This window comes from Mesoplodon densirostris, chromosome 11 (assembly GCF_025265405.1).
Source record: "Mesoplodon densirostris isolate mMesDen1 chromosome 11, mMesDen1 primary haplotype, whole genome shotgun sequence".
Taxonomy (NCBI): Eukaryota; Metazoa; Chordata; class Mammalia; order Artiodactyla; family Ziphiidae; genus Mesoplodon; species Mesoplodon densirostris.
The window spans coordinates 70,178,717-70,204,154 of NC_082671.1; the positions used below are offsets into that span (position 1 = coordinate 70,178,717).

Here is a 25,438-nt window from a genome sequence, read left to right on the forward strand (position 1 = left end):
CGGGAGCGCGCCAGGCGGGAGCGCGCGAGCCGGCGACGGGGGCGGTCGGGCAGGAGGGCCGGGAGGAGAGAGGCGGCGTTGGCTGCGCTGAGATCCCAGAGCCTGAACCCGGCCGGGACGAGCGGAGCGGAGCGCGGCGGCAGCGGCGGTGGCGGCGGCTGGGCCAGGAGAGGCTGGCGCGCCGGGCGGCTCTGCGAATCCTCCGGCATCCGCCCAGGCGGGCCGCCCCCGCCCGCGGCAGCTCCCCGAGCAGCGGCCCGGCACCGGCGCCTTCCCGGCGGGGTAAATATTGGGGGGCCGCGGGCCCGCGGAGGGGCGCAAACCTGGGGGGAAACGGGGCTCCCTCCGCCTCTTTGTTTTTGCGCGAGAGGGAGGGGAGGAGAGGGCGGACACACGCGCGTTCGCACTCGGGTATGGGGGGGCTGCCCGGGCGCCGCCCGCTCGGCCCGGCGAGGACAAAGGCGCGACTGGGGACGAGGAGGAGGAGGGTGACTATTATTTTGCAGGCTTGCCCGGGGGAGGCCCCCCCAGTCCGGCCCGCCTCCCCCTCCCCCAGCTGGACCGTTCAAGGCCCCAGCCGGCCGGGGCGGCCACCCCAGGCTGCGATTTGGGGACGCTGAGGGAGGGGGTCCGGGACTGGGGTGCTGGGGTGCACCCGATACTGTTGATTCGGAATTCAATCCCAAACCCTGGGCTTCGGTAGGGTTCACCAGAGCATTAGCAGAGCCCCCAACCCCTTCGCTCCTGGCCTGGGTGCTCCAGACCTGAGGGTCAGCAAGGCTGCTCCCGCATGTTGGCTGGGGGCGCTTGGGGGCCCTGGGGTGATGGGGTGTGTGGTCACCCAGCCACCGATTCTGTTTTCCTTTGTGGAGAGAAAGAAAGGGGTGGGGGTTATTTATCAGATCGGATTCTCCCGTTTCTGCGTGTGAGAAATCCATGTTTTGCAAGTCTCTGTGGAACATAAAACTATGTTTGTGCCCGGGTGTCCTTAGAGAGAGGATTCCCAAGCTCTTCACGCCCAAACTCAAAGTGGGGTGAGCCCCCTCCCCAACTTTTTCCCTTAGTTTTCTTTCATATTTTCTTTTTGGATCAGCCTTCGTCAGGGAGAAAGATTTGGGAACAGGGGAAGGGGATCCTGAGTGTCTAAGTTGCACCCAATAAATGCCTGTTCTGGGCTCCTTTGGCTGGGTGTCTGGGATGTCCCTCCACTTTTTATTTTAATGATCCAGGGACAAGGGCCGTGGCTGGGGAGGGGGGGTGGGCAGGGAGTAAGAAAACTGCCCATGTGCTGTTCTGCTTGGTAGTTTGTCTAATTTTTTTTAACCAGTTGAAACTCCGGAATCTTCATGTCCGCCTTTTTTTTTTTTTTTTTCTTCGTTTATTCCAACACCAACCCCCCACCCCGCCCCCCCAAAGGAGAGAAGCAGCAAAGAACTGGAAAGCCTCTTCCATTCCTGACTCAAGCCTCTCTCCTCTCCTCTGGGAGGCTTTTGGGAAGACAGTGCTGGGACAGTTTAGGCTCTCCTTGGGACCCTGCCCCCCCCCCCCCCCCCCCGGGTATAGGAGGAACGCTGGCGGGTCTGGGTGGTAGCCCAGAAAAGTGGTGGTTGCCTGCAGGGCTGATTGTTTGCACCCTCTCTTCTCTGCCCTTCTCTGCCGACAGCCCGGTGAGTGGGGAGGGGCTGGGGGGTCATGTGCAGTGTATTTATGTAAGACACCCAGACGGAGGGCACGGGTATTTATATAACCTGGCGTGGGTATTTATGTAATATAGGATGCGGGTGTATTTATGTTCCTTTCCTAACCTGCGGCTTTCCCGGCTGCCATGTGTGGTCTCTGAATTGGCGTTGGCGGAAGACGGACTGGGGGGGGGAGGTTGTTTGTGTGTGTACACACCCGCCCCCCCCCCTTCCCCAAGCAGGGCTCACAGTGTATGTCTGCGTTTCTTTCTTCCTTTGGAGTGTACACACAGGACGGTGTGTATGTGAGGTGTGTGGCATGTGAGTTTCCCGCATATGTGGAGTGTGTTCTGCTGGCAGCCCTGGCACCTCAGCTGGGACTGGCCAGGCTTGTGGGCAGAGGCCCTTGGTGGAGAGCCCGGAGTTTGGCTGGCACGCGGGGTGGAGCTCCTTCCTTGTGACCATTGGTGAAGGGCTAGTGGCGGCTCCCTGGGAACTAGTGCTGGGGCTGGATGTCTCTCCTGGGCAGGAGCTATTGGCTCCTTGCCTCCGCTGGGGTGGAGAGCTCCAGCCTGACCAACTGTGGAATAAAGCTCTCCCGTCTCCCCTCCCAGGTGGGTCTGGCTTTTGGGGTAGTACTTGGCATGGGGAAGGGGCAGAGCCTCTGTGCCACACACAGCTGCTTTTCCACCTTCCTGTTTTGTTTGCCTCCTGGCCCTGGCATGAAATATGTCCTGTTTGAGAGGGTGGAGGCTGCCAGCTAGGGCAGCAGGAACCCTGTCTGGGTCTTAGGGGAGGAAACTGTCACTAACTTGCTGCTGGGGTGGGGTGGGGTGGGGAGCAGGTGGCGTGTCCCCCCTGGGCCTCAGTTCCCTGTCTGCAGGGAGCGGCACCTCTTTATAGTTTTCTGCACTTGCCCTCTCGTAGACCCTCTGAGATCTTAGGGATCCCCCATCCCTCTCCTTATTTCATAGGCCAGCCCTCCCTATCCCCCAGAGCAAAAACCATCTCCTCCTGGCCTTTGAGTTTCCTCCTCTGCTGCCCAGCCCTTTGCCCCAGGCCAGAGCCGAGGCATCCCTACCAGGGTGGCCCCTGATGTTCCATGAGCTCGGACACCCAGGGTGGGGCACAGGAAGGAGGGAAGTGCTCAAATCAGCGCTTTCCCCCCAGACCTCCTCCCACACCACAGAAGCTGGTCCTTCAGCTCAAAACCTGGCTTTGGTCCCCTCAGTTGCTCTGCAGGGCCCTCTTAGGAGACCCTCCTAATCTGGAAGAAAACCAGCCTCAGACTGTTAATCCAAAGAGATCCTTGCAGAGAGTCCTTTGTGAGGTTCTTGGTGTTGTGAGGTCGAGAGAGGGAGAGGACCAGAAGGTGGATGTTCTGGGGGCCCCTTTCTTGCCTCCCCCGTGAGTTGGGGAGGAGACCTCTCTGGCAGGGTACACTGCAGCCTTGCAAGGTCTGCCTCTGGGAAGACCAGCCCAGGCTGTGAAGACCTGGCCTCCAATTCTTGGTGCTGGAAGCTGGAGGCCTGGGGTAAGGATGGGGGCACGGGGATCCTGTCAGTCCTGATGGGGCTGAGGAACTCCTTTGGGGACAGTTCAAGCTGTCCTCCTATCCCTGGAGGTTGGAATTTGCTGGTGGTTGCCATGGCCGCACCCCCAGGGTGATCAGCTCCTGCATCCCACCTCCCCATCACCCCCTTTGTCCTTGATTTCCGCCCATTGTGACTGGCCTGCCCCTGAGAGGCTCCTATCGAAGGGTCCCTGAATGAGTATCCCCCGAGGAGATGCTTGCTTTGCTCTTTCCTCCTGGGCCTTGTCTCTAGTCCCCCTTCTGCCTGGCTACACTGACACCTGTTCTAATAGCCTCACCACAGGTGGAGGCTATTGGGCTACCTGACACCTGGTTGCTCTTAGGCAAAGCAAGGCCAAATCCCTTCCTGGACGGTGGGAGGGAGGATGGTGGTGTCCCAAGTTTCTCGTGGCTTTGCCTGACCTTTGGTGGCAGAAGAGTGGGCTCCGGGGGCTAGGCCCCCTTCCCAGCTTCCCTCTTCTCTGACCCTGTGTTTCTGCTTACTTTTGCAGCAAGAGTGAACCATGGAGCTACGTGTGGGGAATAAGTACCGCCTGGGCCGGAAGATCGGGAGCGGGTCCTTCGGAGATATCTACCTAGGTGAGTGTTTCTGGCTCCAGCTCAGTGGCTCTGGAGCCCCTGGGACAGCCCTGGGGACTAGGAGGAAAGATGCCAACATTTCATGCTCTGAAGTCAGAACATGGCTCTGGTGGCATGTTTTGGTCATTTTGTCCCCAGAGCCATCCCAGGTGGGGAGGGAAGCAGCAGGCTGGGGGTGAGGCAGGCCGACGGGCTCCTCAGTCAGGGCAGGATGGGGTGCCCACTTGCTGCAGTCCGGGCAAAGGAGGGTATTTTTTTTTTTTTTTCTTTTTGCGGTATGCGGGCCTCTCACTGTCGCGGCCTCTCCCGTTGCGGAGCACAGGCTCCGGACGCGCAGGCCCAGCGGCCATGGCTCACGGGCCCAGCCGCTCCGCGGCATATGGGATCCTCCCAGATCGGGGCACGAACCCGTATCCCCTGCATCGGCAGGCGGACTCTCAACCACTGCGCCACCAGGGAGGCCCAAGGAGGGTATTTTTAACTCTGGTTTCTAGCTGCAGATGAGCTGGGTCTCCAGCTGGGCGTGGGAAAACCCAGGCTGGGTTAGCACCCCTGTCTCTTGTCTCCTGGGGGAAGGATGCTGGTGGACAGAAGAGGCTTGAGCAAGCTGATTGCTCCCAGCTAGGCCCCCTCCCTGTGGTCCGGCCTCTTGGAATTCATCCCAGGAAGGCTTCTGAATGACGCAGGCTCTCCTGTAACCTCAGGGCCGGGGCGGGGCGGGGGGCGGTCTTAGCTTTTAGGATCTCTCCCCCTGGATGTGCTTCCTGTTGAAAGTCTGAGTTTGATCTCTTGTTGTTGATTAAACAAATCACTGACATCTCACCCCGTCCTTGACCAAGGAGAATGCCCCTTTCTCAGCTGCCCTGGGGGCGTGGGGCATGCGGCCCTTCCTTGGCAGTTGTTGGTCTGGAGGGGAGAGATTGTGTTGGTAATCGTGAATTGGAGTTGTTAGAGCAAGGTGGCAGCCCCTGGGGTTTCTCCCCATTCCTGTCCCTGTGCCCTTGGAAGCATCTGTGCCTCTGTTTCCCTCCTGGGAAAAGAACAATAAGTCATTTCTGTCCTGGGAAGAGGAAACTGACAGGTCAGTGTGCCGTGCTTGTTGCTTCAGAACTCGGGGGGTTTCTCTTACTCAGTGATCTGGGTCCCTTCCCTCTTAGGGTATGAAATCTGCTGCTCAGTGAGCTAGCTGCCCCTTCCCCATCAGAGGGGAGGGGGACATGTATGCCCACATTCTCTGGACAGTACTCAGGCTGGGCTGGGCCCTGTTTGAATGCCGTCTTCCCTCACAACAGCCTCTAGAGATGGTGCCGAGTTGTCCCTGCTTCACACGTTGAGACAGGGGCAGCACGATCAAGTTGGCCACCGAGGCTTCTCTCCAGAACTAGAAAAGACAGGGAATTCCCTGGTGGTCCAGTGGTTAGGACTCCGCACTTTCACTGCCAAGGGTGCGGGTTTGATCCCTGGTCGGAGAACTAAGATCCCGCAAGCCGTGTGGCATGGCCAAAAAAGAAAAGAAAACAAACAAACAAAAAAACTAGAAAAGGCAAACTTTCTACCCACAGCCCTCCACAGGAGTGAGAGTGTAGAGGACAAAACGTGGGAGAGAGCCATCAGACCTGGCTTTGTGCGGTTGGTGAAGTTTGTGTGATACTGATGCCTGGCCGACTAAGGACTTTCATGAGGCACAAGTGAAATGGGCGCGTGGGAAAGCATCTTTTAAACTGTAAAGTGCCAGCCAGATGTGCAGGTCATTGTCAGACACCTAGTAGATCACCCTCCTGTAAGCACTGCAGAGCTCAGAACAGAGGGAAGGAACAGTGCAGGCTGGAGCTGTTTGAAAGGTTTGCTCTGTGACTGAGCTCCTCTCGGGGGAGGCGGGGAGGTGTTGGGTTGTGTCCACACCTTCTCGCCCCAGCGCCCAGCACGTGGGGGCTCAGTGAAGGCCTTTCAAATGAACAAATGAGGAAATGGGGGCTGTGACGTGCAGAGGCCTGTGAAGCGGCTTCACTTATGGCAGGAGAGAAGAAGGTGGGGATATGGGGGCAAGTTCAGGTCCCCAGTCTATTTCTCATGTGCTGTGTGACCTGGGATAAGTCACTTTCTCTCTCTGAGCCTCAGCATTCTCATCTGTGAAAGGGGGTGCCCCTCTCCTTACTGTTTGTGAAATTGGGGTGGGTAAAAAGGACCCTCTTATCATGGAGGCTTTGGGCTCAGGACTGAAGCCTGGAGCCACTGGCTTGAGGGCAAAGGGCAGGAAGAGGCAGCTTTTGGCTGATGCATACCTGCTCCTAGACAGCACCCAGCCCCAGGCCTTCTCTTTGCAGAAGGGAAACTGAGGCCCATAGATGGAGGGGCAACCCAAGGTCATTCAGAAAGTCAGTGTCCCTGGTCCATGTGGTGGGACCTTGCTGGGGGCACTACTTCCTGTTTATCCAGTAATCATCTAGTTCATTTTTTAAAAAATATATTTATTTATTTATTTTTGGCTGCATTGGGTCTTCATTGCTGCGTGCGGGCTTTCTCTAGTTGCGGCGAGTGGGGGCTACTCCTCCTTGTGGTGCGTGGGCTTCTCATTGCGGTGGCTTCTCTTGTTGTGGAGCACGGGCTCTAGGCGCACGGGCTTCAGTAGTTGTGGCTCACGGGCTCAGTAGTTGTGGCTTGCGAGCTCTAGAGCACAGGCTCAGTAGTTGTGGCTCACGGGTTTAGTTGCTCCGTGGCATGTGGGATCTTCCCGGCCCAGGGCTCGAATCCGTGTCCCCTACATTGGCAGGCGGATTCTTAACCACTGTGCCACCAGGGAAGCCCCCATCTAGTTCATTTTAAAAACTAGGTCCGGGTTTACTCCTCTTTGTACAGGCTTTGGAGTAAATTCTACCAGGGTTTAGGTACTGGCGTTTCTTTTCCTCACTGTATGTATGCCCTTGAGCAAGTGATGACCTCTGCCAGCCTTGGGTTCCCCATCTGTAAAATGGAGTTGTGAGGCCTCGAGGGTGGTGAGAAGTAGTGAGATCACAGCATGCAAAACCTCTGCACATGCTCGGCCCTGCAGTGGTGCTTCTATGTTGTGTCCCCCAACCCTCAGTCTTGGTTAGGATTTACTACTGTCAGGAGCTGGGTCCCTCTGGGCCTGAGTTGGGGGGTAGGGAGCTGGTTCTCTGCTGACTGTCCAGCCTTCGCTGGCTGCACAGGCCTCGGGGACCCTGGCCTGATGCGGTGTCCTGCCAGCTCCTTCCTGGGCCCCTCTCGCTGGTGTGGGGATGGTAGTGATTGTAGGGCCTCCCTGGCTGGCCTCACTGGCGCCCTTTGTTCAAAGCTCTGGCCACATTCTTGTCACTGGTGCCAGTGCCAGGGCCTGACTCCAGATGGCCTCTGCAGGTGGGGCTGGGCGCGGCCTCCAGGCCCTGCTTTCCAGGATCGACTGAAGGCGAGCACATTTGTGGATGTGGCCGCAAGGCCTATACTCCTCTTCCAGCCCCTCCTCCCTCTCCCCTCGGCATCATGCGGGGCCGGCTCTGGTAGGGTCTCACCTTGGCTGCATGGGGTCCGGAAGTGGCCGAGCCTGTGCCACCCACTCTAGCAACTGCTGGCCATGTGCCTCAGGAGCTCTCTAGACCTCGTAGTCTCTGGTCCTCAGTTCCAGATGGGGGAAGGAGCGGTGCACCCCAGCGGGTGATGGTGTGGGTACTGCCCACCTTCAGCCCAGCCCGGTCCCTGATTGTACTGTCTGTGAGTGTCCGAGTGAGCCCCACCTTGAACTTGCCAAGGTCCTAGACCCTCTAGGGCTGGCCAGGTCTGAGCCCTTCTCTACATCCACGTTTGTTTTCCACACTGGCTCGTCCCCCAACAGGGCTGCTCGTTCTCCTAGGGGCCACCTCTGCTGCCTTTGCCTGGCACTTTTCACTTTTAATCAAAGTTATCCTTTGTTGTTCCCACGGAAGGTGAGCTGAGCTCCTCCAGGGCAGGGCTGCCTCAGGTGGCCCAGGGCTCTGCCCCAGCCAGTTCTGTGTGACCTCAGGCCAGTGGTTGTGAGAAGTGAGGGAGGTCAGAGAGAAGACTGGCAGCTTCCTGGTAGAGTTCAGAGGCAGTCAGGGGTCTGGTGGTGGTGGGACCCGTAGGCAGCTGTGACAGCTTTCCAGCAGTTGGTTGGGGTCAGAAGCCTTTGCCTAACAGCTTAGGTCCCTGTTCAGGGAAGTTGTGTGGCATTTGGTCATTGACCTTTGGTGTCTCCGTTTCCTCATATGATACAAGCAGTAGTACTGGCAGGATGGTGTAAGAGCTCAAGGGGACGAAGGGCTCTTCCCCTCCACCTCCCCATTTCGGGAAGGGACGTTCTCCCGGCACCTCTGCTCCCTGCTCAATCTGCTGAGTCATAAGTGCTGAAGGCCCTGCATCATCCAGTGTCTCTTGGTCTCTTCCCCCTGCCTGGGCGGGGCCGCCATCATCTGGACAATTGCAGCAGCCTCCTTCCGGGTCCCACCCCCCACCCACCCACCTCAAGTCCTCTCCGGTCCTTTCTAATACACCAGTGGGTCTCAACAAGGGGAGGGAGGCCAGATTTTGTCTCACAGCGGACGTTTGGCAAGGTCTGGAGACATTGTTGGTTGTTTCACCTCAGCGTGGGGGTGTGCTGCTGGCAGCTAATGGGTAGAGTCAGGGATGCTGGTAGACACCCTGCAGTGTACAGGACTTCCCCAGAGCAGAGAGTCAGCAGTGCCCTGTAATAAGGCATCGATGCCTGGCCCCTGGAGTCTCAGGCTGATGGCCAGGATCATAGCTTGGCATTTGAGCCCCTTCCCATCTCCCCCTGACTCACCTCTTCCACTGTCTTCAGCCACCTCGAGCTCCAGCTGCACCAGACCACCCAGCGTTCACTGCACCCACTCCTGTTGGGCCTTTGCACGTGCTGTGACCACAGTCTGGGATGGTCCTGCTCACACAGCAGGAGCCCTTGCAGCCTTTCCTCCCACTGCATGGCCAGTGGACTGCAGTGAGCCCCAGCTCCCCCCAACCCCCGTCCCCATCCTCACTGTCGCCTGGAAACGTGTGAGGCTCTCCCCAGTGATGAGTTTTGACGTGTCAAAAACACTTTACAGTTTGCAAAGCACTTTCTCTCCCATTGCTCACTGGATTTGGGAATCCACTTTCTTTTTTTTTTTTTTTAATTTTAAGTGGTTCGGAAATGAAAACACAAAATCAAAAACCAAAACACAAAAGCATGCTAAGTGAAAGAAGCCAGTCACAAAAGATCACATATTCTATGATTCTATTTATATGAAATATCAGGAGTAGGCACGTCCATAGAGACAGAAAGTGGATTAGTGGTTGCCTAGAGCTGGGGCGTTGGGGGAGATGGGGAGCGACCACTAAGAGATGCAGGTGTTTTGGGGATGGTGAAAGTGTTCTAAAATTGATTGTGGTGTTGGTTACATGACCTTGTGAATATACTGAAAACCACTGAATTGTACACTTTAAAGAAGTAATTGTGTAGAATGTGAATTATATCTCAACAAAGGTGTTGAAAAAAATGACAAGATGTAACATGGTATCAGAGAAATGTCCTTTTCCCCTCCTGTCCTGATCCAGCCCTGCCCAGTCTTGACTGGTTTCTCATGTTCCTTTTGAGTGTTTCTTTATGTTGATACAAACAAACACAGATACATATTGTTTCCCCAGTTTTTTTTTTCTTTAACCACTGAAAGAAGAGCATATAATACATACTGTTCTGTACTTTGCTTTTTCACTTCCTGTATCTTTGAGATCTTTCCACTTCTGTACCGAGAGAGCTTCCTCATTCTTTCTCCATTGTGTTCCGTTTTATGGATGGGCCTTTCTTTATTTAACCAGTCCCCACTGCTGGACATTTGGGTTGTTTCCAAGCTTTTACTGTTGCAAACAGCCTAAGTGGACAGCCTCGTCCAGGCCTTCTTTTGCACTGTGCGAGGGTATCGAGTAAAGTCCCCGGAGTGGGAGCTGGAGGGAGCCAAGAGGCCTTGCAGCCAGGCTTCCCCAGTTCACACGGGGACCGCTGGGGAGGAGTGACCCCTCCCACCGAGAGCACAGGCTAGCTTGGGTGGACATGGTCTTTTAATATTTATTTATTCATTTATTGTGGCTGCTCTGGGTCTTGGTTGCGGTACTCGGGATCCTTAGTTGCAGCATGCCTGTGGTACCTAGTTCCCCGACCAGGATCGAAACCGGGCCGTCTGCATTGGGAACTCGGAGTCTACCCACTAGACAACCAGGGAAGTCCCTGAGTGAGCCATTTTTATACTAATGATTTCTTTCCTTCTCTGTGAAGTGTGTGTTTGAATCCTTTACCCTATTTCCTATGGGGTCATTGGTCCTTTTCCTACTGCTTTGTAGGTGCTCATTATCTATTAGTGTGATGTTAGCTCTTTGCTATTGATAAGAGTGTGCACTGTTTCTTAGAACTTTGTTTCTGGTGTTTTTGCCGTGGAGGGGGATTCCTTTTTTGGAAGAGGGAAGGGAGCCTTTTTTTTTTTTTATTTAATGGCTTCTGGATTTTAAGTCAGGATAAAAGGCCTTGCCTACCCTCAAATTAAAAGGCAGCGCTCCTTTCTTCTAACATCTCATTGTTTTACTTTTTTACTAAATGTATAAAACATGTGCATGGTATAAGGCATCCTTCCCAACACCCAGTTGGAGGGGGACTTGCCTGTCACCTTGAAGGCCCCTGGTACCCCATCCCGTCCCGCCCTCTGCTTCCCCCACACAGAGGTAACCACTATCTTGACATTTTAAGTTATTCTCTTCTGTTAGTTTTATCGCATGTTTATATCCCTAAACTATATGCATTTCAGTGTTGTGTGTTTTGAATTGAGACCATTAGAACTGTGCTTGCATCCTTCTGTCTCTTCCTTCCTCTATTTTTTTTTCCTTAAATTGAGGTGAAATTCACACAACATAAAATTAACCATTTTAAAAGTACACAAGTTAGTGGTATTTAGTACAGCCCCAGTGTTGTGCGACCACCATCCCTACCTAGTTCCAAGGCATTTTCATCACCCAGAAGAAAACCCTGCACCTATTAAGCAGGCCCATCCTATTTCCCCCTGCCCCCAGCCTGTGGCAACCACCAGTCTACTCTTTGTCTCCATGGATTCATCTGTTCTGAACATTTCATATAATGGAATCAGACAGTATTTATTTGCCCTTTGGTGTGTGGCTTATCCACTGAGCATAGTGCTTTTAAGGTTCATTGATGTCACAGCATGTGTCAGTGCTCCATTCCTCCTCAGGGACAGGCAGGGTGGCTCTCCACGCCTCTTTTGATGGACATTCAGGTGTCTCCACCTTCTGGCTCTTGTGAACGGTGCTGCTCCTTGCTCTCTGCCCTCAGGGTTCAGACGCTGAGAGCCACCCGCTTAGCCATCCTTCCACTGCGTGTGGCGTCCCCGTCCCCGGGGTGCTTGCACCGCCCTGTAGCCATCCTCCTGGTGCTGGACTTTGTGGTCTTTGTTGCTGTGCAGGTCCTTTTGTGTCCTCCCAGTGCTCACGCTTCTGAAGGGAGTGAAGGGAGTCTGAAGTCTGAAGGGAGTCCACTTGGGAGTGGACTGGCTCGGCCAAGGGTTTGTGTGTGTTCAGCTTTACCAGGTAGAGGCCAACCTGATTTCCGAAGTGGTTGAGCCAACTTACACTCCGATTTTTTCCCCCAAACTATATTTTGCTCCACTTCAGACTTCCGGTGCGTGCTGTGAGCTGGGCTGTCTTTTCTCAGATGCCAGTTCTTCCAAGGACGTTTGTTGCATAGCCCCATCTCGTCCCCTGATTTGAGGTGCCGGCTTTATCCTGCCTGTCCTCAGTTCTTCCAGTCGTTGTGCCCTCCTCCGGACTTTCTCTGTTGTCTGTGTGCTAAGACTCCACCGTTTCGTTGTGGCAGCTACAGTCCCGCTTGGCCCCAAGAAGGAGCCGGCCTCAGCCTAGCCCCCAGCCCTCCAAGTCAGCCCACCCATTACTGTAGCTGGGGAAACTGAGGCCAGGTGCAGCGGGGATTTGGGTCTGTCTTTTTGTGTGTGTGTGTGTGGTATGTGGGCCTCTCACTGTTGTGGACTCTCCTGTTGCGGAGCACAGGCTCCGGACACGTAGGCTCAGCGGCCATGGCTCACGGGCCCAGCCACTCCACGGCATGTGGGATCCTCCCAGACCGGGGCACAAACCCGTGTCGCCTGCATTGGCAGGCGGACTCTCAACCACTGCGCCACCAGGGAAGCCCTGGGTCTTCTTGAGACAGACAGCCTTGCCTCCTTCCCTTCTCTCCTCCTCAGCCCCACACCCCACTGACCTCACCTCTCTTCAGCTCGGGAGTCCTCAGTAGCTCCCACGCGCCGGGATGAAGTTCCCCTTAGTGGTCTGTGAGCGTTTTTTGGCTGTGCCCTGACCCCCCTCGCATCCAGCCTTCCTGCTGCCCCAGCCTCCGGTTCTCTGAATGGTCCATAGCCCTCACCTCCTTCCCCTGGCACGAGCTGCAGCTCTGGCTCTCCCCTCCCACCCAGGCTGGGTCGGGTGCCTGCTCTGTGTCCCACAGTCCCTCCGCTTCCCTTGGATACAGTGCCGGGCCCTCTGCACAGCCTCCCCCAAGGGGCGCTGAGCTGCTCAGGGGCAGACACTTAGTTGGTCCTGGTCTGGTGCTGCCTGCCCAGCTGAGTGTGACCCCAGTCCCTTGCCCCTGGCAGGTGCCAACATCGCCTCTGGTGAAGAAGTTGCCATCAAGCTTGAGTGTGTGAAAACGAAGCACCCCCAGCTGCACATCGAGAGCAAGTTCTACAAGATGATGCAGGGGGGAGGTGAGGGCTGGAGGGGGCTGGCGGGGGGCGGGGGCCTGAGGAGCACTGCACATGTGCCATGTGCCTGCGCACGTGGGAGGGGCCCTGGGGCTGGGCGGGGTGGGGCGTGACTGCCCCTGACAGCCCTGCGTCCCCCACAGTGGGAATCCCGTCCATCAAGTGGTGCGGAGCCGAGGGTGACTACAACGTGATGGTCATGGAGCTGCTGGGGCCCAGCCTCGAGGACCTCTTCAACTTCTGCTCCCGCAAGTTCAGCCTCAAGACGGTGCTGCTGCTGGCCGACCAGATGGTGAGTCCCCCACCTACCCACTCGGGCTGGGGACTGGCCTCCCAGCTTCCCTTCCAACCTCCTCTGCCCCGTCGTGCCAGTGGGCACTGGGTCCCCAGCTGGAGGATGCTGGAGCAGGAGGCAGTGACAGCGACGTAGGACAGGCCTGGTTCCTGGGCCAGGACCACGGGACCTTGACCAGCAGCCATGGTTGGGGGGTAGGTAAGGAGTGGGTATTAAAATGCAGGCTCCCAGTTTCCATTCCAGACCTGCTCGGTTGGGCTTCCGGGGAAGGCCTGGGACTCTGCCCTCAGGTGAGTGTAAAGCCTGTGGTCACACAGACCTGGGTCCTGTCCCTGTGGGGTGACTGTAGGTGAGCTGCTGGGCTTCAGTCTCCTCAGGAGCGTCTTCCCTTTGCTGGGTTGTTGTGCGGTCACCCTGGGACGCCACACGGTGCCTGGACCAGAGCAAGAGCCCACGGACAAGCAATGCTTAGGTCCTCAGTCCCTTTATAAGTTCAAGGGAGGAAAATTTTAGAAAAAGAAAATTTAAAAAGCATAGAATTCTAGCCCTGGAATGATACATGGAGATCTTGTTACATAGGGGTCTGTAGCTGTGGCTGCCCTCCAGAACGTCTGCAAACATCCTCCAGTTTTAGGCTAGATGTGTGTGTGCAGAGGAGGGTTGTCAGATTCTCATAGGATGGGAGACTCAAAAAGGGTTTAGGAAATACTCAGAAGCCTGAGGCCCAGGGAGGGGACCAACCTGCCAGAGGACCTATTGTGTGCATATATGTTAATTTAAGTTTCTAACACATTGTTTAAAGGAAGACCAGGGCCTGTGTGTCCGCCTTCCTTTGGTGTCCTCTGGAAGCCAGGGGACAAATCCTGTCTGTGTGCTCCATCTCTGTCACCCCTGCCAAGTTCAGCGTTCACTGGTGCTCCTGTTCCCCCCAGTCTGGTTGCCAGAACAGCCTTCAAAATGCCTCTTTGGTCCCTTGAGGGCCTCTCATGTCCTCAGTGGGTGTAGCGCCAGGCAGGTGAGGCCTGAATGCCTTTCTGGGCTTCATTTCTAGATCTTGCCATTCGCTTTCCTGCCTTGCTCTCTTTCCTTTGTCATGGCGAACTTGATGAACTCTTCCTTCAGAGTTCCTCTCTACTGTCACTTCCTCCAGGAAGCCTTCCGTGACCTGACCCTTGAAATCATCATACATGGTGATTGCAGGCTGATCTGGCCCTCCCCCCCAACCCGCGGCAGGGACCATGGATGTGTTTTCCATCTGTACGGCCCGAGCCCCTCTGTGGAACATGTGCTGAACGACTTGCTCTCCCCTCCCCCAGATCAGCCGCATTGAGTACATCCACTCCAAGAACTTCATACACCGGGACGTCAAGCCCGACAACTTCCTCATGGGGCTGGGGAAGAAGGGCAACCTGGTGTACATCATTGACTTCGGCCTGGCCAAGAAGTACCGGGACGCCCGCACCCACCAGCACATCCCCTACCGGGAAAACAAGAACCTGACTGGCACTGCCCGCTACGCCTCCATCAACACCCACCTGGGCATCGGTGAGTGAGCGAGGCCCAGGAGCAGAGGACACCCATAGGCTGCTGGCCAGGACCCTGGCTTTCCTTCTGCAGCCTGGGTTTATTCCCCTGGCTGGCCGCACAGGCAGGTCTTCTCTTTCACAAGAAGAGCTGTGGGATGCCGAGCACCTACCCTCTCGTGCCTTACTCATCCCCGCAGCAGCCTTGGTGCGCGAGGTTGTTTCCCCATTTTTTTATTTTTTATTTTATTTTTTATTTTTTTTATTTTTTATAAATTTATTTATTTTATTTATTTACTTTTGGCTGCCTTGGGTCTTTGTTGCTGCACGCAGCCCTTCTTTAGTTGCGGTAGGCGGGGGCTACTCTTCATTGTGGTACACGGGCTTCTCATTGCAGTGGCTTCTCTTGTTGCAGAGCATGGGCTCTAGGCGCACGGGCTTCAGTAGTTGCGGCACGAGGGCTCAGTAGTTGTGGCTCGCAGGCTCTAGAGCGCAGGCTCAGTAGTTGTGGCACAAGGGCTTAGTTGCTCTGCGGCATGTGGGATCTTCCCGGACCAGGTCTCGAACCCGTGTCCCCTGCACTGGCAGGCGGATTCGTAACCACTGCGCCACCAGGGAAGCCCTGTTTCCTCATTTTTACGGGTGAGTAATGCTGGCTCACCGTGTGACACAGGTTGCTTAAGGTCATACAGCTTAGCAAGTGCCAAAGTCAGAACTGACCCCAGCCCTGTCTGATGCCACTGCTTGAGCCTTATCCGTAGGGTGGGCCAGGCAAGGAGGCCCCAGGGTGCCTACTGCATAGTTGCTGAATGAATGAGAGCCTGAGCTGGAAAAACTAGGCCTAGGTTGTGTTGGAAAAGCTCAGCCTCAGGCCCCTTCTCTGTAGAAGGGGGTGATAACAGTGCTTGTTTGTAGTGGGTCTGCAGCAAGCCAGCATGTGACAAGGGGGGGCTCGTGCTGGGTGCACAGAGGGGGTTGTTCCCCTCAATCAAGGAGCATGTCCTGGAGAAAGGGGTCCTGACTCCCGCCAGCCAGGAGCCCAAGTGGACCCTGCCCCTCACCTCGTCCTTGACTCTGCAGAGCAAAGCCGTCGAGATGACCTGGAGAGTCTGGGCTATGTGCTCATGTACTTCAACCTGGGCTCCCTGCCCTGGCAGGGCCTCAAAGCGGCCACCAAGCGCCAGAAGTACGAGCGGATCAGCGAGAAGAAGATGTCGACGCCCATTGAGGTCCTCTGCAAAGGCTACCCCTGTGAGTAGCCCAGTGGGGCAGGTGGTTAGCCTGGGACCCCTGAGGCCCCTTCTGAGGGGCAGACGAGACCACACAGAGCCTGTCCTGGGCTACCACTGCCTGGCAGCAGAACGTCAATCACAGGCTCTGCCATGTTCAGGCATAGCTAGGATGCCTGGCTGGTAAATACCGAGTGTCCCCAACCCACACTCTGGCCTCACCTCGTAAGGGCTGAATGTCAGGAAAACCTCCAGACCTTCCTCTTCCTGGGAGTCTCCTTCACTAGTCTTACGCCACACTTCACTTCTGACACTTCTGGTCACCAAAGGTCTGGGGTTCTTTCCCGCTCAGCAAGCAATTCTCTGACACCAGCCGGGTGTCCTAGAGTTTAACTCAGTTCCAACACTATCTCCCTGGAGGTAGTGTCAGATCCCACAGCATAAGGGCTCAGTCCCACAAGGCTGTTCGCACCACACTTCAGATGCCAGTCATGAGTCCAGGTTGCCACCTGTGCGTCTGACTGATTGGCTATAAATAAATCTGAGGTTCCCATGATTCCCCCCTTGGGTTTGATTAATTTGGCTAACAGAAGTCAGGGAAGTACTTACTTATGTTTACCAGTTTATTAAAGGATGTGGTAAAGGATACAGATGAACAGCCAGTTGAAGGGATCTGTAGGGTGAGGTTCGGGAGGGTCCCGAAAGCAGGAGCTTCTGTCCGCGTGGAGTTGGGGTGTGTCACCCTCCTGATGTGGATGTGTTCACCAGCTGGGAAGCTCTCCAAACCCCATGCTATTGGGATATTTATGGAGGCTTCATCACGTCGGCACGGGTGATCATTAACTCCATTGCCAGCCCCTCTCCCTTCTCTAGAGAAGTGGGTAGGGCTGAGGGCTGGAAATTCCGAGCTTCTAATCATGGATTGGTCTTTCTGCTGACCTGCCCCCATCCGGGAGCCCTAACGCAGAGTCTCCTCCTTAGAGCAAAAGGTGCTCCTACTGCTCTTACCACTTAGGCAGGTACAAGGGCTTTAGGGGCCCAGGGGCAGGAACCAATATATATATTTCCTATTGTCTCACAAGGGTCCTCTCTTGCCTCTGATTTTCAGAGGAGGAAATGGAAGTTTTCCTCCTGTGGCTTAGAGTTCCCATTAGGCTCTTGACAGGCTGAAGTTCATGGATTGTTGTAGGGAGGATGGCCTCTGGGACCTCATCTTGACCCCTCTTAGATCAGACGTATCTGTAGGGACGGTGGCTGGGTGGGACAGCGCCGGCTGCTGGGGGCCCTAGGAGCATGGGCCTCATGGTGGCGCCTTCTGTCCCCCTCCACCAGCTGAGTTCTCAACATACCTCAACTTCTGCCGTTCGCTGCGGTTCGACGACAAGCCCGACTACTCCTACCTGCGCCAGCTCTTCCGCAACCTCTTCCACCGTCAGGGCTTCTCCTATGACTATGTCTTCGACTGGAACATGCTCAAATTCGTGAGTCACCTGGAGGCCGAGGCGGGCTTGGGGGACTGGACTGGGAAAGCCAACGTGACCCCGTAGCGGGTGGGGCTCCTGGAAGATGGGAGCTGTGAGCCGGACGGTGCAGGTGACGTCACCGGGGTCCCGGAGCCCCCGTTCTCCTCCCACTCCAACGTCATCTGTGCTGACGGCATATGCTGCTGCGGTCAGCGGGGCCCCGGCGGGGCACCACCTCCCACCAGACCCGAGAGGGCCTGTTTGGGCCTCGAGTCCATCCTGGGCGCCTGGATGGGTGGGGCCCGGATGGCGCTGGTGGGCCGCCCTGCTGTCTTGATCGTGGCCTACACCATCCTGCTCTTGTTGCTCTGCACATCCCAGGTGGGGCCTTCACTGAGGCCCCCTTGGCCAGCCTGGACCCCTTCGTTGTGGTTTCCTTCTTCCTGGTCATGGGACCCTGGGTCTTGCTAGGCGCCTCCTCTCTCTCTCTCAAGAGTCTTGGGGGTGGGGTGGGGAGAACTGTTGGTCAGCTGGGCCTAGAGCTCCGGAATCTGTGAAATCCTATGTCTTGTTTCCCGTCTCTTCTGGAAAAGGGGGCTTCCTCGAGCCAGGCTCAGCCCCGTGACAGCGACGCTATTGCACTGCCCAGGCCCCGCCCCTCTGCCTGTGCCAGGTCCATGTACCCACCCACGTACTGGTAAGGACCCTCTGAGACCTGGCCTCTCCAAGACCTATACCGCTTGGCGGGGTGAGCACTAGAGGCTGAGCCCCGGCTCTGCTCTCTCTGTCCCTTCCAGGTGCCTGGCACCCCTGGGCACCCAGGACCCTCCAGATAGGCCCATGGAGGAGATGGAGGAGCTGCCCCCCCCAAACTACTGGCCTGTGGTCTGGACCTCAGGGCCCCAGTTCTGACATCCCCAGGTTGCCTGAGCCCACCGGGGCCAGGCCCAAGGAGACATCCCTTGGCATGGTGGGAGTACAGTGGAGAGGCATGACGGAGAAGGCCCTGCTGCGAGATTCTTGGGGACAAATTGGCTGCCTGATGAACAGAGCCTGAAGGAGGGACGATGTTCACTGCCCTGGAGGGGCCTGGTGGCAATGGGCCCCAGGAGCAGCCTCAACCAGACCCTGTCGGTGGCCTCTGTATTGAACCTGAGCTCATTAAACGCCCCTACCTGTACTGCGTTCCGTCGTGGCGTGCCTCTTGGTGGGTGCCCTCGGCCTGCTCCACCAGATGCTCAGGACCGAGGCCCTGTTCTCCAGGACGCTGGGATCGGCACTTGGTCTTGTGCCCCTCCTCTCTCTGGCTCTCAAACAGTGGCCTGGTACTGTTCCCTAAAGAGTGGGGCAGAGGATGGGGGTCCCACAGGCTGAAGGGCCCCAGGGGTGAGAGATGGGCAGTGGGGCACCTTTCACCCCAGACCTTCCGGCTGGGAGCATAGCTGAGGGCCCAGGGCCAGCTCTTCTTGCCCCAGGGCACTGCTCAGGGCACTGGGCACCTGCTCATCCATGTAGAAAGTCATTCCTGAGCCTGGTTCTGGGCTGAGTTTGGCCCTTTTCTCGGTATAGCTCCAGGAATGGATTTTGCATCGTCCAGGCCTGTGCCCTCCAATGTGGTAGCCACTGGCTACATGTGGCTGATTTTTAATTAAAATTAATTAAAGCTGAAAACGTACTTCCTCAGTTGCATTTGGCACATTTAAAGTTCTCAGGAGCCACAAGCAGCTGGCTAGTGGCTGCCGTACCCAGCGAGGCGGATGTGAACATATCCATCATCACAGAAAGTTCTGTGGGACCTGCTACTCCAGATGGCTCCTCACAGAGCTTCTCATGGGACCATCCAGCCGACAAGATCTCGCCTCAAGCCAGGCCGGGAGCACGCTCTCCACCCATTGCTGGCACCCTGACCCCTCCCTGAGATTCCCTTAGAGACAGGCCCTGGACTCAGAAGCTGAGCAAAGGTGCCAACAGCCTTATCCTGCCCCGATCTCTGACTTGAGGGCCGTCATACTGGATAATTGGGCACCTTTGACCCCATCACCACTGAAGTGAGCTCAACCGCCTCCCGCTGCCCCTGGCAGAAGTATCTGCAGACACACGATGGAGACCTTCCACACTTTCACCTCGAGACCAAGCCCCTCCCACATCACCCCTTCCCCCCTGCAAGAAACCTTCATCAGCACCTACCAGCAGACTGGACACCATACTGGACGCCGTGGGCCACAGACTCTTCCATGGGAAGGATCCTGCCCTTGACTGAGAATTTCCCTCCTTGGAGTGGCCACCTCGTATTGTTCGGCATCAGGGCCCTGGAATCCCCGGATACCTAGAGCCTGGGATGTTGCTCTCAGCACACAGAGCCACTGTGTTCCGAGGTCCAACTAGCTGGCCAGGTGGAAACGCGATACAGCCAAGGACAGGGGTCCATACGACACTGGTGAATGCTTGTATGACTTTGATGTTGACCTTTTTGTGTTTTCACGTGGGCAAATAAAAGCCAAGAGACCTCCCTGGTGTGCGTTTCTTGAGGCATCACTTGGGTTGGTTGGAAATGGGGAGAGTAGCTCACCTGAGCCTGCCGCAGGCCTGAGCCTCCTGAGGACACAAAGGGCAGGGGCTCCAGCCCTCCGCTCATCCACGGCCCCTGGGCTGTGCACCTCTGAGTGAATCACTTGGCTTCACTGAGCCTGAGTTTCTCCAACCAGGGAGTGAGTTCATACCTGCCTTGTAGGGTTGATGTGCCCTCTGCCCATGGGATGGGATGTTTAATGAGTGGGTGCTGCAGCTCATATCATAGGTTTTGCTGTGCTTCTGGCTGAGTCATTCTCTTTGCCAGTCTGTAATTGAGTGGATGGGAACCCGGGGTGAGGACTGGAGGTCGGGAGATGGTTCCCTGGTGCTTCCAGGCCTGCCTGGACAGGCTTGTGGGTGGGAGGACTGGGAATGTGCATCCCTAGAATGTTCTGCTAAGTCCTCTGGGGGTGCGGAGAGCAGAGCGGGACCGGGTGGCAGAAGCCTGGGTTCACACCCCAGCTCTGCTCTGAGCTGTGTGGCCCCAGGAGGGTCCTGAGGCCTCTCTGGGCCTTGGTTCTTCAGTAGGTTTCAGGGATCATTCTGATCCCCAGCTGCTATCTCCCGGAATTGCTTAAAGTCAAGGGCCACCCCCACCCCATCTCCCAAGGACAGCAGGGCCTCCTCCACCAGTTCTCTGGGAGAGACAGGGTTGCAGGAGCCGCACGCTGTGGCCCATGAGCAGGCCCCCAACTCAGCCTGCAGCTCTCTCCACGGATGCGGCCCCCCTCATGCCAGCCCCCACCCTTCCCTGTGGACGACCCCAGGACCAACTAGGTAACGCGGCCAGGCGCCACTCCCATGCCGCACTCCTCTCTGGGCCTTCCTCCTTTCCTCCTGTACTGGGGGTGGCAGTGGCTGGATGGCAGAGCCCCCAGGGGCTCACGCACCCCTTCTGCCACAGCCTGCCTGCTGGGCCTCTTTTTCTTCCATGGGGCATCTAGCCCATTCCTTCTCCAGCTCCCATCCCAAGGCAGGCAGCATCTGTGTGGGTCCCCCGGGCCTCTTGGTTGTGGTCCCCACAGCACCTGCTAGAAGCCATTGCCAGGTCCAGGGTCAGGGGAAGAACAGCCCTTTGAAAAGATTCCCTGGCTAGGCACTGGGAAGCCTGGTTTGAGTCCTGGCCCCGCCTTCAGCTAGCCTTGTAACTCTCTCTGGGCCTCTGAACACCTGCCCTGCTGTATTTGGAAACCTTGAGGAGCTGGGGGCCCTCTATACACGGAGGGGACCCAGGTTGGGAGGGCCACGGAGTACCCTTGGTTGTCCTGGGGCATGCGACCTCCCTCTGCCCCTCAGGTCCAGCTTCCTCCTTCCGGGCAGTTGTGTGGCTTTGTTTCTCTGTGCGGTGTGATCATGGGTCATTTCCAGATCTCTCGGGCTTCCTGCTTTGTGGGGAGGAGGTTGGACCAGAGGGTTTCTGAGATGCCGCTTCCCCAAGACGCCCACCTGGCCTGCCTCCCCCTGCTCTGACCCCGAGGGAGTGCCAGATCCCGGAGCACGCTGACCTCGCAGGGCTGACCAGGTCTCATCTCACACCCACAGGGTGCAGCTCGGAACCCCGAGGACGTGGACCGGGAGCGGCGAGAACACGAGCGTGAGGAGAGGATGGGGCAGCTCCGGGGGTCCGCGACCCGGGCCCTGCCCCCTGGCCCGCCCACCGGGGCCACCGCCAGTCGGCTCCGCAGTGCGGCCGAGCCTGTAGCTTCCACCCCTGCCTCCCGCATCCAGCAAGCTGGTGAGCAGACACCTTGGGCAGCGCGTGGGGCCCGAGGGGGGCGCGGGGCGGCCAGGGCCCCAGATGCTGAGGGCAGCTTCCCCCCGCTTCGCCCTCCAGGCAATACTTCTCCCAGAGCGATCTCACGGGTGGACAGAGAGAGGAAGGTGAGCATGAGGCTACACAGGGGCGCACCCGCCAATGTCTCGTCCTCCGACCTCACTGGGCGGCAAGAGGTCTCCCGGATTTCAGCCTCACAGGTGAGCTGCCCTCACTCCAGCCCTTCTGTGCCTCACAGCCGAGCCAGGAGAAGTAACCGCCCCAGCAGGCGATAGAGCTGGAACCCAGCCCCCTGCCAGGGGCCCAGCCTGCGTGGGCGGCGGGGCGCTCACAGAGGAGGGGCTCGTGGTCCCTGCCATCAGTGAGCCCCTGCCGTCCCGGTCAGCACAGGATGGAGGGATGGGCGGACCCTGTCGGCTGGCCCCACTTAGGGGCCATGTTTGGGCTAGGAAAGTTGGGAAGGGGGAATCCGGGGTTGCCCAGGGAAAGGGTCCGGCAGATGTGGGCAGGAGACCTGCTCTGGGCCTCCTGCCTATGTTAGAGGAGTCTCAGCAGGACAGGGCACGGGCTGGGAGTCCAGCGGCTCCATTCATGTGTGGCCTTGAGCAGCTGCTTTGCCGCTGGGGGCAGGGTTCTTATCTTACAAAACAGAGACATACTGGGTCCTTGAGATCACGTACCCCTGCCCTTGGCTTGAGGGGCTTGGGTTGGGGGTGGGGCTCCACAGTGGGGAGAGACTTGCCACAGTGCCGTGGCCAGCAGCTCACCCCTCCCACCCTTCTGCCTCCCTTCCCAAAGACAAGCGTGCCATTTGACCACCTCGGGAAGTGAGGAGGAGCCACCATCGGACCAGTATTTGCTTAGGTGAGCCGATGTCTGCTGTAGACGTAGCCCCATTGGGTCTGGAAACACGCACGGCCCCCTGGAGGAGCCCAGTGTGTGCTCTGAGCGGGCCCGGCCCACGCCAGCTAACTGCTGCTGGAAAACTCCCTCTTGCGTGGGGCAGTCCTCCATCCCCGCTTTGCCTTAACTATTCTGGAAGGTTGGTAGCAGGGACTGAGCCCGGGGCCCCACACCCCGACCTTCCTCAGGGCTTTAGCCTTGTCCTAGCCTCTGGGCTGTTAAACGCTTCATTCATGCAGAACACATAAGACAGGGCCCTGGGAGTTTATCTGCTGTCAAAGAAGGCCTAAGGCCTTGGTGGCCTCCACAAGCCCAGGAGAGGCCCTCTGGCTAGTGTGAGCCTCCATGGAACTTGTGGCTGCCCGAGGCCGGTGAGGTGTCGCAGCTCTGCACTCGGGCCCCGCTTGGGAACCCGCTTGGGGCTCCTTTGGTGGTTTGTAGGGGCATGTCAGAGCTCCCTGGGGAATATGTACATGGCTGGCAGCAGCTTACATTTCACAGGCTTGACCTCACACCAGGACATCTTGAGTATGATCTGCTTTGTGGAAATGTATTCCACAGGTAGCTCTGGGGCATAAATCGGGTTTTACCTTCGTCAGACCTCAGGCCCAGGAACCAGTCCATCCGTGGCAGGGTGGGGCAGATGTGTGGCTGGGGGGGTGGCTGCTCACCAAAAAAGAGGGAGAGAGGTTCTGTGTCTTTTCTGTGAAAATGGAGCACCTACTGTGTGCCCCAGAGAGGGACCAGCTCAAAGCCTCGGGGGCAGGAAGACAGGAGCTGAAGGCCGCTGGCAGATGGGTTGCCAGAGGCAGATGTGCACCTGATCTGTCTTCTCTCTCCCCCTTTCTAGTGTCTTCACTGTATTTTCTTTTAAAAAAACAACAAAAAGATGGGGAAAAAAAACCCACTCGAACAAAAAGAGAAAAAAACCCAGCACAAAACCACCGATGGATTCTATTTCGATTCTTTTTTTTTTTTCCTTTTTCTTTTTTTCTTTTTTTGCCAATGGCAAGAAGATGGGATGCCCTCGGCACAGAGGATCCTCGTCCCTTCACACTTCCCGCTGCCCACAGCCTTCAGGCTGCCAAATGCTCCCAGACATCAGGCTACACTTGGCGGACGCCACGGCCCTGCCACGGCCACCGCCTGACATGGCTGGGAGGGGGACACTTCTGCACTGGAGCTGCAGCAGGTCCTCACGGGCCCTCAGGAGGTGGCCTGAGGAGCTGGGGGAATGGATTGGTTGGTCAGAGGCAGGTCCCACTGGGTGTCCATGAGCCTTGGGACCACGGGAGACGTGTGCAGCCCCACCCCCGAGATGACGGCCGCCGACTTTCTGTGTTGGGCTTTTGCCAGTGCCCCCCTCAGCGTTTGGGTTCCTTCTTTGCCTGTCCACAGAGACCTTGAGGAGGGGGTGGTGAGGCAGAGGGGCCAGGAGTCCTTGTGGGCGTGTGTGTATGTATCTGACCTGTATCTCCCAGGACAGCAGGTGTCCCGCCCACCTGCCAGGCCGACTTTGTGTTCTCATCCCCCTGACAAGGACATGGGGCTGGGCGGTGACCTCCATGTCCCTCAGGAAGGGCACAGAGGGTCTTTGACACCACCGACCCCTGAGACTGTCATCAGCCTGTGGTCCCCCTTTTCTGGTCTTAAGGCAGAATCTGTGGAGACTACTTCCAGAAGGCATCTGGCTCCTGGGTTATAAATTAATTCCCTGGTCCTGACACTCACCTGGGGTCAGGCCTGGGCACTGGATTTATCCATCCTGCCTAGTTAACACTCGTTTTTACTTTATTTTTGTTTGTTTTTTTTCCGTGTGTGTATTTCCTAATTTATTTACCTCTGTTTCCCCTTTTTTTTCTTTTTCTTTTTTTTTAATTAAAGAGCAAAGCTTTTTATTACTTTGTAATTTAAAAAACTGAAAAAAAATACTGAAGAACTTTGGGGGGAATTTTGTACTTTTTTCCTGTGTAAATATTGGACTTTTTTGAGCTTTATTGTGGTTGTTAATTTGAAGTAATAAAGTAGAAAAGGATAAAGTGACATGGGCAGCCCTTGGTCCACCCACCTCTTTGCTCTGGGGGCTTCTCTCCAGCAGACCTGGGAGCCGGGGATGGCTGAGGACACTCGGAGAGTACTTGATACCTCCCTGGGACTGTTTTAACCCTGTGCTTCAAAGACCACACACAAACCACCTGGGGAGGGCTTCCCTGGTGGTGCAGTGGTTGAGAGTCCGCCTGCCGATGCAGGGGACACGGGTTCGTGCCCCGGTCTGGGAGGATCCCACATGCCGCGGAGAGGCTGGGCCCGTGAGCCATGGCTGCTGAGCCTGCGCCTTCGGAGCCTGTGCTCCGCAACGGGAGAGGCCACAGCAGTGAGAGGCCCACATACCGAAAAATAAACAAACAAACAAACAAAACCACCTGGGGACCTCGTTAAAATGCAGCTTCTGACTCAGGAGGGCTGGAGTGGGGCCTGAGAGTCTGCATCCGAACAAGTTCCAGATGATGCCCACAGCCCAGGACCACACTGAATAGGAAAGTTCAAAGCGCTCTTCACGTTATCTTATCCACAATTCTGAGTTATCTTAGCCATTAATTCTGAGTTAGGTGTTAATCTCCCTGCCTTCAGATGAAGAAAACTGTGTGAACGTAAAATAACTTGCCCAAGACCACAGCTCTCCTGGGTCCAGTGGCACCTGTGCCACAGGTGAGCCTGGGCAGTTCCTTCAGCCAAGCTTTGATAAAGGAACAGCCCTCAGCCTTGGCTGCCTTTGGCCAGCTTATACAAGAACTTGTCTAGCAGTCCGTGTTTATCCAGCACACATTACTTTCCTGCTTCTCATTCATTAACCCAAAAGCCAGTTGCCATGATCTCCACTCACAGGCGAGAGCTCAGCCTGGGGAGGGGGTGGAGGGCTCTGAGACACCGCTTGTAAGTCCTGGGCGTCGCTCAAAGCCCTCATAATGCAGGTCCCTTCCAGTGCTGGCATTCGAAGACCCTGTGACCCCACAGCCTGCCTCAGGC

At 56.7% G+C, this 25,438-nt stretch overlaps 1 protein-coding gene across 3 annotated transcripts; it reads left to right on the top strand.

Moving 5' to 3' along the window:
* CSNK1E (casein kinase 1 epsilon) lies at nucleotides 1–24,830 on the top strand. 3 transcript variants are annotated; one of them, XM_060113928.1, is made up of 11 exons: nucleotides 2–282; nucleotides 3,765–3,852; nucleotides 12,546–12,656; nucleotides 12,797–12,945; nucleotides 14,265–14,493; nucleotides 15,552–15,722; nucleotides 17,033–17,181; nucleotides 21,277–21,469; nucleotides 21,569–21,708; nucleotides 22,307–22,372; nucleotides 23,262–24,830. In XM_060113928.1, exons 2-10 carry the CDS (start codon nucleotides 3,777–3,779, stop codon nucleotides 22,337–22,339), a joined length of 1,251 nt encoding a protein of 416 aa, XP_059969911.1. In that variant the 5' UTR covers nucleotides 2–282; nucleotides 3,765–3,776; the 3' UTR covers nucleotides 22,340–22,372; nucleotides 23,262–24,830. The 3 variants fall into 3 exon arrangements, with proteins under 3 accessions (XP_059969912.1, XP_059969911.1, XP_059969913.1); XM_060113929.1 differs by lacking the exons at nucleotides 21,277–21,469; nucleotides 21,569–21,708; nucleotides 22,307–22,372; nucleotides 23,262–24,830 and adding exons at nucleotides 17,757–17,860; nucleotides 17,961–19,673 and having other exon boundaries at nucleotides 1–282; XM_060113930.1 differs by lacking the exons at nucleotides 21,277–21,469; nucleotides 21,569–21,708; nucleotides 22,307–22,372; nucleotides 23,262–24,830 and adding an exon at nucleotides 17,961–19,673.
* The last annotated feature ends 608 nt before the right edge of the window (nucleotides 24,831–25,438 follow it).